This window comes from Rattus norvegicus, chromosome 9 (genome assembly GCF_021556685.1).
Source record: "Rattus norvegicus strain SHRSP/BbbUtx chromosome 9, alternate assembly SHRSP_T2T, whole genome shotgun sequence".
Classification (NCBI taxonomy): domain Eukaryota; kingdom Metazoa; phylum Chordata; class Mammalia; order Rodentia; family Muridae; genus Rattus; species Rattus norvegicus.
Genome location: NC_141542.1, coordinates 29,239,909 through 29,257,737, shown reverse-complemented (window position 1 = coordinate 29,257,737; position 17,829 = coordinate 29,239,909). Strand labels below are relative to the sequence as shown.

Here is a 17,829-nt window from a genome sequence, read left to right as displayed (position 1 = left end):
TGCTACACCCTAGCACAGGCTTTACACCACCAAGCCACAGCCACAATCCAGACTTTTTGAAACCCTGGAATGTGCTAAGTAGACCGGAGTGTGTCTTGGGTTTACAGAGCTCTGCCAGCCTCTGCATCCTGAGTGTTGAGATTGAAAGCCACATCGCCAGTTTGGCCCAGTTTTTTATGTTCAAAACAGTCTCTAGCAAAACAACAGTTGGTGACTTCTTATGCTCAGCACCCAGAAGGGCAGGAATCCTGGGAGTTTGTAGTCCCAGCTAAAGTTAGAACTTACAACTCCTTTTGGCATGTTTCCAGCTCAAAACTAAGCCACCAAGTAAACCCCAAGTAACCTCAATATGGGCTAATGAGATTAGCTACTGCTCTCCTTGGCGAGCTCCCGGTGCCTCCTCACCTGGGCACCTGTCATGCTAGCCCAGCAGGTTTGCAGCTTAGCTAGAACAACCAGGGCTCCTCAGCCACGAGTGGAGTGGAGTTCTTGGTGGCTGTGTGTCGGGGCAGAGTTGTACCCATGCAAGGTATGAAGTCTATGCACGGGTTGGCTGGACACGGTCCCAATTTGCTGTGGACATGGGACATTGCATGATTGAAGGAAACTCATAGCCATTCACTTAAGGAAATTTAAAAAAAAAAAAAAGGGTCCACACAAAACTATACAGGAGTGCTTGTAATCACAAGATGGTTACTAACTATCTCCCAGGCCTTTAGTCGGTGACTGGACTAAGGTCTGCACAGTGGGTACCATTAGCACCCAGAGGCACATATGACTCTCAAACGTACTCGACCTTTTAATGCTTGTTAGAAGCCTGTCTCATGTACCCTAAGGCCTCAAACTGTGGATTTGAGATGACTTTGAACCCTTGATCATTCTACCTCTGCAGCCCACCTGCTGGGATGTAGGCTGCACCTTTTGTGGTGTTGGGGATGGAACCTAGAACTTCCCAAACGCTCAGTAACTAGCTATGTTCTCTGGCTCTGAAATGCACTGGTAGGCACAGATGCAGGCTGGGGAGGCACCTAATGTGACTCCAGTCACCTACTGTTCCGGAAGGGGTGCAGGACGGAGGAGTGAGAGCCAGCACTTAGGGCAAAGAGGAGGGGATCACAGAGGGGCATGACGGTTTCAATTCCCAATTGTGCTGGTTAAACAACTGTGCATTTGGCAAAATGTAAAAAACCCTGTATCCTTACAAAGGGTTAACCTGTCTGTCAAGTATACCTCAGTAAACATCACTAGATAAGGGTAGGGTCAGAGTGGCTGGGTTATGGTGGCACACACAGCATTTGGATTTCTGAGTTCGAGGCCAGCCTTGTCTAGAGCGAGCTCCAAGACAGCCAAGGTTACACAGGGAAACTCTTATCTCAAAAACCCAAACCAATCAACACCTCCCCCACCCCCACACCCCAAACAGAGCCAGAGGCAGCAGCTAGTGAGAGGCGGCTGGCTTAGGAGTTAGCCTTCATGACCAGGAGGTGGGAAGCCCAATGGAGATCCTGATGACTGACAGCATGCCATGGAGAACTTGGTGCTTAGACTCAAGTCTGAGGACACAGACCCTCTCCGAGTCAGTTTCCTTCTTGAACACATCCCAAAAGCTAAGTGTCTGTCTGGTGAGTGCATAAGGGCAGGGACCCGCAGGGAAGCAGGAAGACCAAGCAGGCGGTTACTCAAGGGTCCCACAGACCCGCTTCACACCCATCTGAGGTCTAGTGGTCCCCACTCCAGCACGCTTGGACACCAAGCAGGAGATGTAACCGTCCGAGATAACACCCCTGCTGTCCGGCAAGGTCAGTGCGGCCTGGCTAATGGCCACGCTGACACTAATAGTTTAAGCTTCTTAAATTCTAGGCTAATATCGATGTCCCACTTTTGCAGCAAGGTGACACAGGGAGCTTTGCTGGGCCTTGTGTGTGTGAAGTGAAAGGGAGAGGATGGAGACAACGTAGACAATGTCAACACCTAAAGCATTTATTTGAATATCTTTAAACTTTTTACATATGATACATTCCAAATTTTACAATTGTCCACAGATATTAAAATTATAGCCAATTTATTAAACATATGATTTTTCCCTGATATGGAAAGCATGTTATATAAACATTTCTACAACAAAAACATGCGGCACAAATGAAAGGAAGATGTGTGGGTAGGAGAGGAGCAAACAGGACATTGCCACAGTGTGAGTGACGGCTCAGCGCTCTGGGAAGTCATTGCCCAGACCGACATTCCCAGGAGTGAAAGAAACACAGGCCACCCTCTGCTAATGCCAGGCTCCTGTGGAGTCAGGCCTGAAGGCGGAAGTGCAGATGTTTAAAGCCTGCTTGGAAGAAGCAAGCTGTGCTCATGATTTTTTTCTTCCTTCTGGGCTGAACCCGGGACCTCACTCATGCTAGGCAAGTGCTCTAGCCCGGGGCTCAAGCCTCGAGATGTTCCCACAACTTTACATTTAAGCCTGGTAAATGGAAGGTGAAAAGCCAACGGAGGCTGAATTTAAAATCTAAAGAAACTGCACGTCTCAAAGGTCAAGAGAAGCATCAGTTACCTCATCCGTTACAGCCCATTCAGACCATGGCGAGGGCAGGCTAGAGAAAGGGAGTGCACAGGAGTCTAGATTGGGCTTCCTGTTCAAACCCTCCCAGTTCCTGAGCCTGTGCCCCGCTGAAGAGCTAACTGAAGTCCGTCCTTTGAAGGGAGGCAGCCCCTCACATGATCCTTGAGACTGTGCTGTCTGCACTTCTTCGAGCCTCTGGTCTGGATTTCTGACCCTGCTGATACAGAGGCATGGAGACAGCTGTGTGGAACAGAAGGTGTGGACGCGATTTGAGAGGCTGAGTGAAAGGTTCTTTGATGGTTAGGAAATCTGAAAGGCCCTTTCTGTTCCTGGAGACTGGAGTTCGTCCCTCTGCTGAACCTGCTGTCACCGTGTCTATGTGGCGGCTCTGCACACATCCGTCAGATGAGGAAATAGGTGTGCGGCACCAAGTGGCTCTAGTTCTAGAAAGGCACCTCTTAGAAAAATACCTAAAAAGGACAGATGTTTGTGTGCATCTGAGGAAGGCCCTGAACCAGCCAGCAGACTAGTAGCAACACATCTGATCCAGGGTCTCCTCAAGTTACCCAGGCTGGCCTGAGCTTGTAACATGGTTGAAGCCAGCCTTGAACTCTTCGTGCAGCTTAAGCAGTCTGAGTGCTGGGTTACAGGCTTGGAGCAGTGCACTTGGCTGAGGCCTGTCTGTCTGTCGGCCACTGTCTGCCTGAGGGTGCACGCTCTCTGCTTAGCCTTGGGGCAGAAGGTTAGAGTCTGGAAAACTAGGGGGTCCTTTATGTCTCATAAAGCCCTTTAAGTGAGTAATGCTCTCAAAGCCAAACGTCTGGACAAAGACAGTGAAAGGCGGCCATCTCCACCCTAGCCTTTCCTGTTAGAGTCCCCAGCCCTTTAGGCCATGGGGAGAAGGGAATCCTGTCTTCAAATTCAACTGCTTTGCTCTGGAGGTGAGGTCCAGTCCCAGAGGTGAACTACACTCAGCCTCAGGGCACCAAGGAAGGAAGGATCGTCCTGACAGGCCCCAGGCTCCTCTTGGCCTCTGCTGAATCCGTGGGCAATGTTGGACCGGCTTGGTTACTGGCAATTGAAGCAGGCGGCATCGGAAGGAGCGTGGCTCCAGTCTAGAAAGGATTCTCAGTCCAGGGAACATCTGAGGGACACGGGAATAAAATCTGGCGGAAAATGATTTTCATCAGTCCCTGGAGCCAGACTAAAAAAAAATAAAACTGGGAAGAAAAGCTTAAATAAAGAATTTATTTCAAAATAGATTCAGCCGAACTTATTTCCTGTTGTCTTTCTGGAAAAGCCAGCTGGGTTACAAAACTCCAAGTCCAGGTTTGTGGTGGAGCAGCAGTTACAAATGCTGCCAGTCGATGCCCACCAGGGTCTGGTTGGCCTCCTGCGCGTGTCCGATCTCCTCGGTGATGCTGTGCTGCTGCCAGAGCTTCTGGATCTTTCGAAACCGCTCTTGGCATAAATGTAAAGGATTTCCTCGTCTAGAAAGAGACACAAGTCACTCACAGGCTCAGTTTATCCATCCCTTGAGTCCCAGCCCCTCCTGCGCCAGGAAAGGGACATGGCAATTGCTGCCAATTGTAGTCTCTGTTCAGTGCATGACCGAACATTCGTGCACCCACGCACGCACGCGCACGCACGCGCACACGGCTGGGCAGATGTGCTGAGCAGAGAAGGTAGGTACTCCAGTGCCACACTGCTAGACTGAGGTCAGGGAACGGCTGCTGGCCCAGGTCTGAGTTCCGAGGCTAAAACTGTTCTGTGGGTGTTGTGTAAAAAGGTGGTGGGGCGAAGGCCAGGGTGGAAGGATGACAGAAGACAGGCCTGTCACCTAGGAGTACAGGCTCTGCTGGGTGGCCTTCCTGTGGCTCTCACTCCTCAGGGCTACAGGATGAACTGCCAGCAGGTGGCATAAGGCCCAACCTTGGCTGGCATTGAAGTCACATCTGCTTTAACCCTTTCATCCCCTGGGCAAGAAGCTCTGCACCTGCCTCTGTGACTCTGTCTTCTCCACACCTATCTCTGGGCAGGCGCACCTGGTCTGCCACCAGGACAGGAAAGGCCTCCCCAGAAGGGAGCCCCACAGGCCGGACCTGTGAGGCCGATGATGGGGATGCTACGTGACAACTCAAGGCAGTGATAGATGGGACTGAGTTGCAGTCTCTCATCTTCCTCATACCTGTCCTGTGTTCCTCATGACGGTCTCTTAAAGTTCTTATTCTCTCCTCTCTCCTCTCCCCTCCTCCCTCCCCCTCTCCCTCTCCCCCACCTCCCTCTCCCTCCCCCTCTCCCCCACCTCCCTCTCCCTCTCCTTTTGGCCACACGTGCACATGAGGCAGTTGGAGGGCTCTCTCTGGGTTACTCTCCCTTCCATTATTCTCTGTGGGAGTCTGCAGCCTTTACCATGCCGCCCTTTTGTTTATTAATGAACTGAAAACTTTATTCCACCACGTGCATGCACATGCGGGGCCACAGGCCATGCTTGCCCCGTGGGTGCCTTCCTCTGTCTCCTCCACCTCATCTCCTGGACAGGGCCTTTTCACTGAGCCTGGAGCTCACCATTTTGGTTGGGCTGCCGAGCTCTGGGGTGGCCTTTATCACGCCCACACTAGGGCATGAGTGTGGGGGATCTGAATACAAGCCCTCGGGCTTTGGAGGCAAGCACTTTACCCTCCGTGTGATCTCCACTTTAAAAGAATCAATGTTTTTCTGTTGACATGTGAGTGGTCATAACCTGTGTGTAACACAGGGAGAAGTCAGAAGTCACCCTCAGGCGTCTTCCTCCTTAGTTACTTGCCAGTGTGTTTCCTGAGAGAGGGTTTCTTGCTCTTTGTCTGAGCTCACTGACGGTGAGGCTGAGGAACACCTCCCTCTCCTGCCATCTCTACCTCCTCAGACTGGGGTCACAAGGGTGCAGCACCACACTCAGCCTTTCGCACATGTCCTGGTGTCCTCAGTCCTCATGCCTGCATGGCACGAGTGTTACCACTGCAGCCTTCTCCCCACCCACTCCTGGCTTCTCCAAGGTAGAAAAAAAAGGAGCCAGGTGCCTCCTTGAAAACCAGAGTCCACCGGCAGCAAGCCACCTTCAACAGAAGCTACGCCTGGGTACCGGCCCAGCTGGCCCTCCCGGCTCATCATGCTCACCATGAAGGAAGGGTTCTTTGGCTTAGGGTCAGTCTTCCTAACCCCAGGCTGGGTCCTTACCTGAGTCCCTGGTCAGTCTCCCCGTAGTCATCAAGGTAAGGAGGAGAATAAAAACAGCCTTTGGTTTTGCCAGCTAAAAATAGCACCTGACATTCCCGTACTCTGTGGAGAGAGCAGTCATCATTGTGCATTTATGTAAGTAACAGGGTGTTACATTAATTCAACTCGAAGAGAAAGGGCTTACGTAGGGAAAAAAATGCATGAGCACCCCGGGTCAGGAGACCGGAGTAACTACAGCAGACACCGGAGAGCAGCAAGGTACCTGCCCAAGTCTGGTGTGGTGCAGGATATCCAATCACACCGTGAACACCATGATTGTGTTACTTACTGAGAAAAACTGTTTCTAGTTGTGGTGCAGCTCAATTTTAGCACACACCTTTAATTCCCGTAGCTGAATAGACATGCCCTTAGCACACACCTTTAATCCCAGAGTTTGCAGAAGGAAACACCCATGTTTGAATGTGATGAGCAGAAAGGTGATGAATCAGAAAGATTTGACAGAATAGGATAGATCTAGTTCTCTCAGGGAGATGAAGGAAAGGGAAGCTACTTAAGAGGCAGAGGGGGCGTTGGGGATTTAGCTCAGTGGTAGAGCGCTTGCCTAGCAAGCACAAGGCCTTGGGTTCGGTCCCCAGCTCCGGAAAAAAAAAAAAAAAAAAGAGGCAGAGGGAAGTGAGGGAGGAGGCAGTTTTCCCGAGAGTTTCACAGAGATAGGATGAAAAGAGAATGAGCCAGACAGAGGTGAAGACAGAACAAGCCAGAGAAGGAGAAGGAGCCAGAGATTAGAACAGATCGCCAAAAGGTAGTGTGAGATCAAGCAGAGCAATTCAGAAGCCGAGAGAAGCCAGACTGAATCAGTCAGGGTGGAGGAGTTTGACTGAGTCAGAACAGCTGAGCTGAGCAGCCAGCCAGACCTCAGAAGTAACTGGGAAGGGGTGAGCTTATTCAGCAGTAGGTCTCTGAGGCTGAACACAGTGTAGACCTAGGTTAGATTGTGGAGGGTAGACGCTCTTAGGACTAGGCCTAGGTTAGCAGTAAGCCTCTGGGGGAACAGTTACTCCAGGAAAGTCAGAAACAGTTTTACACAAGTCTTCAGTGGAACCCCGATGTTGGAGTGTACCTGGTAGTGATGTGCTATGAACGCATACAGTGACTTTGTGTCGAGAACCCAGGGCTCCAAGAGTAGAATTTAAAACAGGTAAGTGTGGGAAAGACAGCTAACTTGTAATCAAAATGCTATTAATCTTCCCCCAAATTATGAGAAAATTACGCGTTTTGAAAACTGCACAACAGTTACTAAGTCCTTCCTGTCTGAGTACAGTTCCCACTGACAGCCTGTGACTGCAGGAAAAGCCAACAGCACTGGCAAAGCAGAGGGAAGCTATGCTGGTTTACAGACTCAGGAGGTGTATGTGTAGGTGTGGGAGTCCACAGAGACAGCAGACCCTGAGCAGTTGTGAGCTGCCATGCGGACCCACACGCGGGTCTTCTGCAAGAGCAGCGAGTCCTGACAGGGAGATCGTTACCTGATAGGGGGAGGGAACTGGGGACAGGGTGCTCATATTTAAGGAGACACAGGGGAACTGAGCTGTCAGCGGCCATACGGGCGATGTGAGAGCCACGGCCCTTCATGGTCTGCACACAGTGGCACAGTGGCTTCAAAGTGCCTGTGGCGTTCAGGTGACCAGCACGGCCGAGGCCCTACCTCAGGAAGATGCCGGCCCCAGAGCCGCAGGAGTAGGTGTGTGCTGTGCAGGCCCCGACATCCTCGCCCTCCAGCTCGGCTTGGCAGCAGTAACTCTGAGAGCAGAGGAGACTCCCACATACGAGGCACAGGGTAGGGGCTCTGCTCTTGTCACCACCTGATTTGGGGCACCTGTAAGACAGAGACACGATAGCCAGCAGTGCTACGGAGGAACAGGTACAGAGCACCCTGGAAGATAATCTGTCAGTGCTAACTATCCTGTGACAGGACACTGGGACACACACTAAAACCACGTACCAGAAACACCCAAGGGAGCAACATCGGGGGGACAGGCACACACGAGTACCATGTGAACAACAGGAAAGACTCCGGGGCAGGAAGAGTGATGTCCGCAGTCACGCCCAGATCTCAGATGCAGTGCCAAGTACTGCAGACACAGACAGCCACTTAAATGGACAACTGCTGTCACTCAGACACAGGGAAGGGGAGAGAAGAAACTTCAAATGACAGATTGCATCGGTCAGGATGGCACGTCTGGGCTGTATGCATAAGGGAGCAGACTGAGCAAACCAGTAAGCAGCGTGTGGCCTCTGCCTCAGTTCCTGCCTCCAGGTTCCTATTCTGAGTCCCTGCTCTGACCTCTGTCAGTGACAGACTGCAACCTGTGACCAGGTTAACACTTTCTCCTCCCCATGTTGCTCTGGTCAGTGCTTTATCACATCAGGAGAGTAAATTAGGGCAGAGACTTAGCACAGAACCCAGAATGCTGTGTCTACGGGAAAGGAGGGAGACGCAGGAGATACCCGGAGCTTCAGTCTCACAACAATGCTTGATTTATGATGAGCATCCTCTATGCTGCCTGAGCACGAAGTGCTTAAAAACTCATTAGGAATCACAAACTTAGGGCTGGAGAGATGGCTCAGTGGTTAAGAGCACTGACTGCTTTCCCTGAGGTCCTGAGTTCAATTCCCAGCACCCACATGGTGGCTCACAACCATCTGTAATGGGACCAGATGCCCTCTTCTGGTGTCTGAGACAGAGACAGTGCACTCAATATGGGTAAATAAGTAAATCTTCCCATGGCAGTGACACTGTCCCCATCATGTCATGGAAAGGACTGCTGATCTTTCTCCCCCAGTGAAAACAAAGAGCAGCACAAACCCTCCCTCCGCCTGCCTGCAGAAGGATCTGGGGAGGGCGCTAAGGAAGTAACTTACGAGAAATTGGAAGCTTGGTTGATGAGGCTGCTGTAGTCCTCCGGAAGGTCTATCAGTTTGTTGGCTCCTCTCGGGTAGCTACGAGGATAGAAATGAGAAGGTGAGTAAACATGTAAAAGGTTAGTAAATGCCTCCCCTGTAACCTACGATGGACGGCTTGGAGAACTAGGGACCCGCACTGCAGGCCTTCACTGCGGACAAACGTAGTACCTGGCTGTGGTGGAGGTGAACCTGATCGGCCATTAACAGATAACCCTCTAAACTGCCTAAGATTGTGTTCCAGCACAAGGTTTCCTGGTAGAGAACAGGACACAATCCTCACTGTCTTCCCCTAAGTTATTCCAAATGGCTGTCAGTCTTCTGGGCAGACTTTAGGAATGGAAAAAGCCCACCTGTAATGGCTGTCCCTTTGGAGTGTCCCAGTGACTATGTCCACTGCTCATGGTGAGACAGCTCGGCAGGCAGAGGTGCTTGGTGCCAAGCTGATGACCCGAGTTCAACTCCGGGAACCCATAGGTTGGAAGGAGAGAACTGACACCTGCAAGCTGTCCTCTGACCTCCACACAGGCATGGCATGTCCACACCAACATCCATTTGCAAATAAAAATGTTAGAAAACAAGACAAAAACAAAACAAAACAAAACAACAACAACAAAAAAAGAAAAAACCAAAGAAAACAGAAAAACCCCACAGAAAACCAAAAACCAAAAAAACCCAAACCAAACCAATTCTGTCTTCTACACTCTGTTGTAGGTTCTTTCAGTGGAGCGGGTGGGCAGGGGTGGGTGGGGCTATGATGGCAGTGTCTCAACAGTTCCCACTCTTCACTTGGTGTGCTCAGAATAAGTGAAGAGCTTATCAGAAATGCCTTTTTTTTTTTTTTTGGTTCTTTTTTTCGGAGCTGGGGACCGAACCCAGGGCCTTGCGCTTCCTAGGTAAGCGCTCTACCTACCGCTGAGCTAAATCCCCAGCCCCCAGAAATGCCTTTAGTTTCTGCCCATTTAGGCAAAAGTCTGGTGGGTGTGGAAGGTGGGAGAGCAGGCGAGAGCGCCCACTCTTGGCTTCTACTGGTTGGCACAGTATCAGGAAGCTCCGCAATGCAACCTCAGGACTGACATGGGAAGGTGTGTACTTACTAGGGTGATCTGAAGGCACTATGAGAACCAACCATTTTCTCTCCCAGCTACATTGGTCCTGTGACGCAAGAAACTCAGAACAGGAAGTTCAAATCCAGTCAGTACCCGAGGGCCTCTTTCTCAGTGTGAGGCGCTGTTGCACCTGCGGCTGCTCAGCGCAGGGAATGCTGTGTGGGTGTCCACTCTCCAGCTCCTGAGAGCCAAGCCTGCACTTCCCTGTGGGAGACTCTGGACAGCACTCTCTAGTCACCATCACCCACTGCAGTTTAAAGGGAGCACACACTAGGACGCCAACCTTAGAGAAGCACGGTGCCAGGAGTGGCGTCCATGCTCTCACAGCTTGCCATTATTATCCTGAGCACTCCAAGGCGAGAAGAATGTCCTGTTCCACAGGGAGGCTGCTAGCTCAGGCTGGGTGGCTGAGGAGCCACCATTTACATGTGTGAAACCTTCACAAGGCCCAAGCTCCTCATAGCAGGCACTCTCAGCTCTGGGTATGTACCAGCGAGCTCACCCAGTCTCCTAATATGGTGGTGTAGACTCGAGAAACAGCAGGCTTGGGCTGGAGACATGGCCCAGCTGTTAAGAGCACTGACTGCTCTTCCAGAGGTCCTGAGTTCAAATCCCAGCAACCACATGTTTGGGGGCTGGTTGGCTCAGTGGTTAAGAACACTGACTGCTCTTCCAGATGGTCCTGAGTTCAAATCCCAGCAACCACATGGTGGCTCACAGCCATCTGTAATGGGATCTGATGCCCTCTTCTGCTGTGTATGAAGACAGCCACAGTGTGCTCACATACATAAAATAAATTAAAAAATAAGGAAAGCAGCAGGCTTGAGCAGTGAGACACCTGTATGATGCAGAGGAACGTTTTACACAAGTGCTGCACAACCAGTGCGTGGCCGTTTGAATGAGAGTGGCCTCCACAGGCTCAAAGGGAGCGGTAGTAGTAGTGGGTGTGGCTGCTTGGAGGAAGTGTGTCATTAGGGAGCGAGCTCTGAGGTCTCAGAAGGTCAGGTCTGACCCAGTGGTGGTGCCTCTTCTGGTGCCTGTGGATCCAGACGCAGAACGCTCAGCTTCCTTTCTAGTGCCATGTCTGCCTGTGGGCTGTCAGAGACTGTCAGGGGACCAAACCTCTGAACTGTAAACCAGCCCCAGTCAAAGGTTTTCCTTTATCAGAGTGGCCACCGGATCCCTTCATGGCTGAAGGCCCAGTGTTCAACTAATGCTCAGACACAGCTGAAATAAACAGGGAAAGAAGTGGTCTTGGACAGTCACTAGGGGATGCTGTGGTGGTCAGCTGACTTCCTCCCAGCTGACGTGGAGCATGGAGGGCGCCAGGCGGGTCCACAATTATGTGAGAAGCACATGGGGTAGCTGGGTTTGTGCACTGTCAAGGTATGAACACTTACTCCCTCAGGAAGGAGGTGGGGTAGCCAGAGGCTGCACCCGAGATCCAGCCCCCGTTTCCCTAGCTCACAGCAGCCTTTGGTCTTGGGGGCAGGAAGCCTGAGTACAGAAGGTACAGGGTTGTCTGTGGTTTCTGAACAATCACCCTCCCTCCTTCCAGTAAGTAGCCACTAAGCCACATCCTGCACGTGACAAGTGACTCCTAAATTGACCAGCTGGAAACGTCTCCTCTGCTCAGTGGACACCAGCTCATGGAAGCTCATTATACGATCCCTGATATTTGGGTCATCTGAACTTCCTCACAATGAAAGAGGAGAAACAGAAAAACAGCCAACAAACTTGGGTGAAGAGCTACATTTCTAAAAGCAACTTTCCCATAACGTAACTTCCCCAAGCACAGTTAATGTGGTTGTTTTTTCTCTATCAAGGGTGCAGGGTACTTTTGCTCTTGTCCAATGCCTGGCAGGAGACTGAAGTGTGCAGGCACACCATCTTCTGAAAGCCAGGAGGTCAAGGGCCATAGCACCAAAGGAACACGGCCTTCACACTCATTGTGGCCTCTCACCACCCACACACGAACATCCCAGTTCCTCTAACTCACCTTATCGCTCCTCTCTCGCCGTTTAGATACCTTTTAACTTCGCTGTTCTGGCACCAACTTTAAGGCAAACAGAGGAGGGGAAGTTACTATTTTGTGAGACAGCTGGCCCTGACTCAGCCTTCTGTCTCAACCTCCCAAGTGTTAGGATTCCCTGGATTTTCTGACATTTACCAGTTCTCTGACACTAAGTACATTCCAATTGTACAACCCTTACTGCCACCCGTTCTTACCTGGACTCTAACATCCCTTACAGCACTCCTCCCTCTCCATAGACTCTAACATCCCTTACAGCACTCCTCCCTCTCCATAGACTCTAACACCCCTTACAGCACTCCTCCCTCTCCATGGACTCTAACATCCCTTACAGCACTCCTCCCTCTCCATAGACTCTAACATCCCTTACAGCACTCCTCCCTCTCCATGGACTCTAACATCCCTTACAGCACTCCTCCCTCTCCATAGACTCTAACATCCCTTACAGCACTCCTCCCTCTCCATGGACTCTAACATCCCTTACAGCACTCCTCCCTCTTCATGGACTCTAACATCCCTTACAGCACTTCTCTTCTTCTCTGTGAACTATACACATTTCCCCTTCCTCTCCATGGACACTACTAGGTTGGTAGCAATCTTCCTATGAAGCCAAATCCTTAGCTAGACACTCACATTCTTTCTCTTAAAAACCTATGCATTCATGCCCGCTTCGGCAGCACCTGGACTAACATTGGAATGGTACAGAGAAGATTAGCATGGCCCCTGCGCAAGGATGACACGCAAATTTGTAAAGCGTTCCATGTTTTGCAATCTCGACTCCTTTTTGTCTATAGTATTAAATAAAGTACATTGGTTTACCCCCCCCCAAAAAAAACCCACAACAACAACAACAACAACAACAACAAAAACCAAAAAAATCCTCCCCTATGCATTCATTACTTTTGTTCTTTTTTTTTTTTTCCGGAGCTGGGGACCGAACACAGGGCCTTGCGCTTCCTAGGCAAGCGCTCTACCACTGAGCTAAATCCCCAACCCCTCATTACTTTTGAGGCAGGGTTTCTCTGTGCAGCCCTGGCTGTCCTGGAACTCACTATGTTGACTAGACTGGCCTCGAACTCACAGATTTCCACTGCCTGCCTCCCGGAGTACTGGGGTTAAAGGCGTGTGCTGCCTGCCACACTTGGTGAAACATCCTAATTCTTATAACTTGAGGAATATGTTGAATTCTATCAAGTTTAGAAGTGAAAAATTTTGAAACATGAAAGACTAAGCTTTATTTTATTTTATTTTATTTTTTACTTTTTCTTTTTTTCGGAGCTGGGGACGGAACCCAGGGCCTTGCGTTTGCTAGGCAAGCGCTCTACCACTGAGCTAAATCCTCAACCCCTAAGCTTTATTTTATAAACCATTCTAAATAATGTGGAAAAACGTCTAATCATTACCTTTCAATCAGAGAGTTCATGATGTCACTGTTTTCTTGAAAAAGGCGGATGAGGTTGGTTGGTAGGGAAAGGTAGTTACATAAGTGTTCAAAATGGCTTGCTCCAGAAACTGCAGATAGGAAGGAGAAGAGGTGTAAACACAGACTTACGTCCTCACAAAAGCGAGAGCGAGCAGATTCTTGCCCCTCCCCCCCTTTTTTGAGACAGATCTCACTACGTATCCTTGACTGTCCTGGAATTCACTCTGTAGACCAGACTGGCTTCAAACTCAGAGATCTGCCTGCTTCTGCCTCCTGAGTGCTCAGTTTAAAGGCATGCCCCACCACGGCGAGCCTCTTTCTTTAAGTAAGACAAAATTAAATATAATACAACTTGTAAGAGGTCCCTGGTAGAACATGACTTCCATGAACAGGATGGTGTCAGATGACTCCCTGTGACTCAGCCTGGGCCTTTGCAGATGTGCAAACCTATAACTACATCCTGGGCTGAGTGTGAGCCCGGAGTAACAGAAGCCGTCCCCTAGATGCTCGGGGCAGGAGAGAGCAGCACAGAGGGCAGGTGGCTCTACCTAGAGTGGACTCACACGTCGCCACTGCCAGAGCTGATGCTAGTTTAAGCATCTTCAGGAGATGCTGCGTGGGCGTCTCTGATGACCAGTGCTAGCACCAGCCAGGATCAGAGAGAGAACCATGGTCCTCCCACCTCTGAACAGAGTCGGAAAAGACAAGGAGAATACGGGAGAGCAACCCACTTGCTGTCCCTGAAGAGCCATGATGCCATGACGCCACTGGAGTTTCATGTGCAACAAAGAGACCTGACTCCCAAAGCTGACTTCTGACGTCACTGCGCACACATGCACGCATGTGCATGCACACATGCACAGACACACAACATAATAAAGTTGTTTTTTAAAGCTCTTACATTGTTAGTCTTTGTTGTTTCAAATCTGAGGGGCTGGGGCTGTTGAGATGACTCCATGGTTAAGAGCATTTGTTGCTCCTGCAGAGGACCCAGGTTCAATTCTTGGCACCCATGTGGCAACTCACAACCATCTATACCTATAACCCCAGAGCGAGGGGGTCCAATAGGTATTCCTGGGCACACAGATGCATGCCAGCAAAAAAGTCACACGTAGAAAGTAAACTGAATAAATTAAAAACCGGAGGAACCTAGCTTTTGCGTAACATATGAAGTGAGCCTTGCTTCTGAGTAAGGTGACAGAGCAGATCCTCCTGAGACCCTGAGTGCTGTGTGAACACACACAGAGGTTCTCTCAGTCACGACTGCCTGGGATGCGGAGGCACAGCACACACATGCGCGTTCTACAGGGCGTGCTGCCACAGCCGTGCCCTAAGCTCTCACTAGCTCATCAGACACATTTGTTTGCTGTTCCTTTTCCTCAGTGCGGGGTGTCAGGCAAGCCCTGCCTCTGAGCTCTGTAGCAGCCACTCACATCTCTAACTTGCCGTTAGTCTAGTTACTGCTGTCACTTTCACTTGTTTCTCTGTGGAGCAACGGCTGTCCTGGAACTGATGATGTAGACTACAATGCCCCGCCTCCCAGTGCTGTTGTCTCATCTTTACTCTAAATAGCTGGAGCAGAGACTGCAAACACTCCCTACAGTTTGGAAGACAGGGACGTTACCTTGCAGGTCTGGTGGGGCCGGGACTCCATTTAAATAGTGGAAGAACAGAGCAGAGCACTTGAGGAAAGGCAGGATGCCAGCCCGCACGCTCCTCCACAGGTGCCAGCCGGATGGGGCTTCGTCCAAGGCACTGAGGACAACAAAAGGGTGTTAGGGAAGTGGTAAGGGAAGATCGCTGTGCTAAAGCAGTCTGGGAAGGGAAGACTGACATCTGGAATTGCTGATGCTTGGTTAGGAGGTGTGGGTCAAAGGCTGGCAACAGCCTTCTTAAGTATAAAGGACGTCAAGGATACATAGTGAGAGAGCCGCCAGTGACAAATTAGGATTTACAAAAGGCATATAGCCACATATGCAGAAAAATTAGAAAATGAAAACCCATACCAGGTATGGTGACACATGGGAGGCAAAGGTAGGCAGATCTCTGTGAGTTCAAGGCCAGCCAGGGCAACACGTAGAGGATTCATCTTAAAACAGGAAACCAAAACTCAGCAGTTACTCCAGAACCTTACACCACATCTTATTCAGGTATATTCCGTGCTAATGTGTCTCATACAGCTCTGGCTATATGAATTCAAGACTACCATGCTACCTACAACACACTACATGCTATAACTTTTATTCTATCCATTGCATTTCAGAGTGGATCACAACTGACATCAAACTATGCCCCCATGCAAACATCTGGATCACTTTTAGCTCCTTGCTTGCATAAAGAACACCAGCATGCATCTGTGAACCATTGTAAGCTGTTCTGTATTTAAGATTACTCCATTAGTGCATATTCTCCGATGGGATAACGCCGTCACAGGACATGCACGACGTATCCAAATGTGTGCGCGCAGAGGCCGGGAGAGGATGCTGGGTGCCTGCCCGCCATCTCTTTACATTCATCCCTTTGGGGCACAGCCTCTCACTGAGCTGGAGGCCAGCAGGCCCCAGTGACTCTCTGCCTCCACCACCCCGGGGCTTTTCACAGTGGTGCTGGGATACAAACTGAGGCCGCCATGTAGGCACAGCAAGCACTTTCCTCTATTGCCCATGTCTCCAGCCAGAAGAAACGCTCTCCTAGCTTCTTGCTACACACTGTTCAGATCTAAGCAGGACTCCTACTACTGACCTGCTGCTCTAAGAACTGAACATTATCTGACACTCCTGGACATCATCTTGGAAATTGCTAATAACATAACACAGGTTCTGGGAAAGCAACTTCACAGTGCGTCTGAGCACTACTTGGCATTGATGAGCAATGGAGGCCTCATGGCCATGCAAGTGTGGGCAGCTGCAGACACCGCCATCTTCCTCTCAGGAACAGTAATCGGATCAGGTATATGAAGTCACTCCTGTAGGTTTTTTTTTTTTTTTTTAAAAGATTTATTTATTTATTATATATAAGTACACTGTAGCTGTCTTCAGATACACCAGAAGAGGGCATTGGATCTCTTTACAGATGGTTGTGAGCCACCATGTGGTTGCTGGGAATTGAACTCAGGACCTCTGGAAGAGCAGTCGGGTGCTCTTAACCGCTGAGCCATCTCTCCAGCCCACTCCCGTAGGTTTTTATAACACGCCCGCGCCCTTAGTTAACAAATCAACCCCATTCTCGAGCTGACTCCTATCAACACCGACTGCATGAGGAAATGCAGGCCATGGAAGATTAGGCTCTCACCTTCCAGTACACCGGTGAAGTGTTTTGTGCAAAGAGAGAATGGCGAGTTCTTCTTCCCCAGTGGGATTCTCTTGATCCATGCCATTCTCTTCTGAAAGACAAGGAAATACTTGTGGTCTCCATTCCTATTGTGTGGCTGAGAGGGCTGATCAGCACACCAGCCAAGCACCCAAGCACACCCACACACTCATATATAACAGGAAATAGGCCTATAATACACAGGGTTTTCATTTCCAACTGTGCACACAGTATGGACCCCCATCTGACCAGAGAACTACCATCACACAGTGGGGCTGTCAGCTAGCCAACACACTGACTCGCAATGTCTGAGTAGCAGGATGCTTGAATGGAAGCAAATCTTAAGAATGAGCTCGCTGGGCTGTACTGAAATCTGTGAGTTCAAAGGAAACGGGCATTCTGAACACAACAGTCAGCTGAGCTGTAAATGGACTAAATCTGAGAAAGCAAAACTGTTCAACCCATAGGGGATTTTCAGAGGAGAAAGAAACGTTCTAAGGACGACAAAGAGAAAGAGTAACCTGCTGTGCTGTATTCACTGCCTCTCCCGAACACAGTACCTGTACATGAGGTAAGTAAGATCTGTACGATGTGTGCCAGAGTAACCAGGTGGAAGATGTGCAGGTCTCCCGTGGCCAGGCTGCTTCCTGAGAAATCCTGACACTGCAGAGCCGGGAAGGAGAGCACCAGGCCCACCTAGACACCAAACGGAGCGTCAGCGTCAGCGTCAGCGCAGGCCTCTCCTCTCAGCTACACTCCTGTGGCCGCGCCTGGGATCTTTTCCAAACTTAGCCCTCGCTTAAACTCAAAGGGGAGGAAGGGAAATGTCTGCAAATCCGCTGAGGCTGGCTCAGTGATCTGAGTGGAGCTGACAGGGCCTGGAGGGTCGGCCAATAGCCTCTAATTGATCCAGTGGATCCCTAGGGTTTGTACGAACAGACTCCTGCTAATGATAAGGAACGGTATGTGACAGCCTTTCTTTTTCTTTCCATTTATTTTTTGTGTATGCACTCAAGAGGTCAGAGGATATGACCTCCATGTTTGAGCTGTGGTATACATGGTCAAGTTTCTTTTTAAAGGAAACACACAAGGTAGTATTACTTAGTCATTGAGAATGCAGTGAGGTCATGTACTGGGGAAGGGAGGGAACCAGATATCATATTAAATGAAAAATGTCAGACCGGAAAGACAGATACAGAATGTTTGAGTTTCATCT

General features: G+C 50.0%; 1 protein-coding gene and 1 non-coding gene across 9 annotated transcripts in view; one reads left to right on the top strand and one right to left on the bottom strand.

The window, feature by feature from the left end:
- Nucleotides 1-1,964: 1,964 nt before the first annotated feature.
- The window catches only part of Ubr2 (ubiquitin protein ligase E3 component n-recognin 2), a 79,610-nt gene continuing 63,745 nt past the window's right edge, over nucleotides 1,965-17,829 (bottom strand). For all 8 annotated transcript variants that reach the window (XM_087566594.1, XM_087566596.1, XM_087566600.1 and 5 more), the window contains 9 exon segments: nucleotides 17,174-17,309; nucleotides 16,596-16,686; nucleotides 14,929-15,059; nucleotides 13,285-13,393; nucleotides 11,849-11,905; nucleotides 8,702-8,779; nucleotides 7,485-7,655; nucleotides 5,780-5,881; nucleotides 1,965-4,053 (listed from right to left, as the gene is read on the bottom strand). In XM_087566594.1, the coding sequence (XP_087422720.1) occupies nucleotides 3,912-4,053; nucleotides 5,780-5,881; nucleotides 7,485-7,655; nucleotides 8,702-8,779; nucleotides 11,849-11,905; nucleotides 13,285-13,393; nucleotides 14,929-15,059; nucleotides 16,596-16,686; nucleotides 17,174-17,309 (1,017 nt within the window). In that variant the 3' untranslated portion in view covers nucleotides 1,965-3,911.
- LOC120094984 (U6 spliceosomal RNA) lies at nucleotides 12,543-12,649 on the top strand. Its single transcript, XR_015630071.1, has one exon. It is a non-coding gene; the product is annotated as a U6 spliceosomal RNA (small nuclear RNA).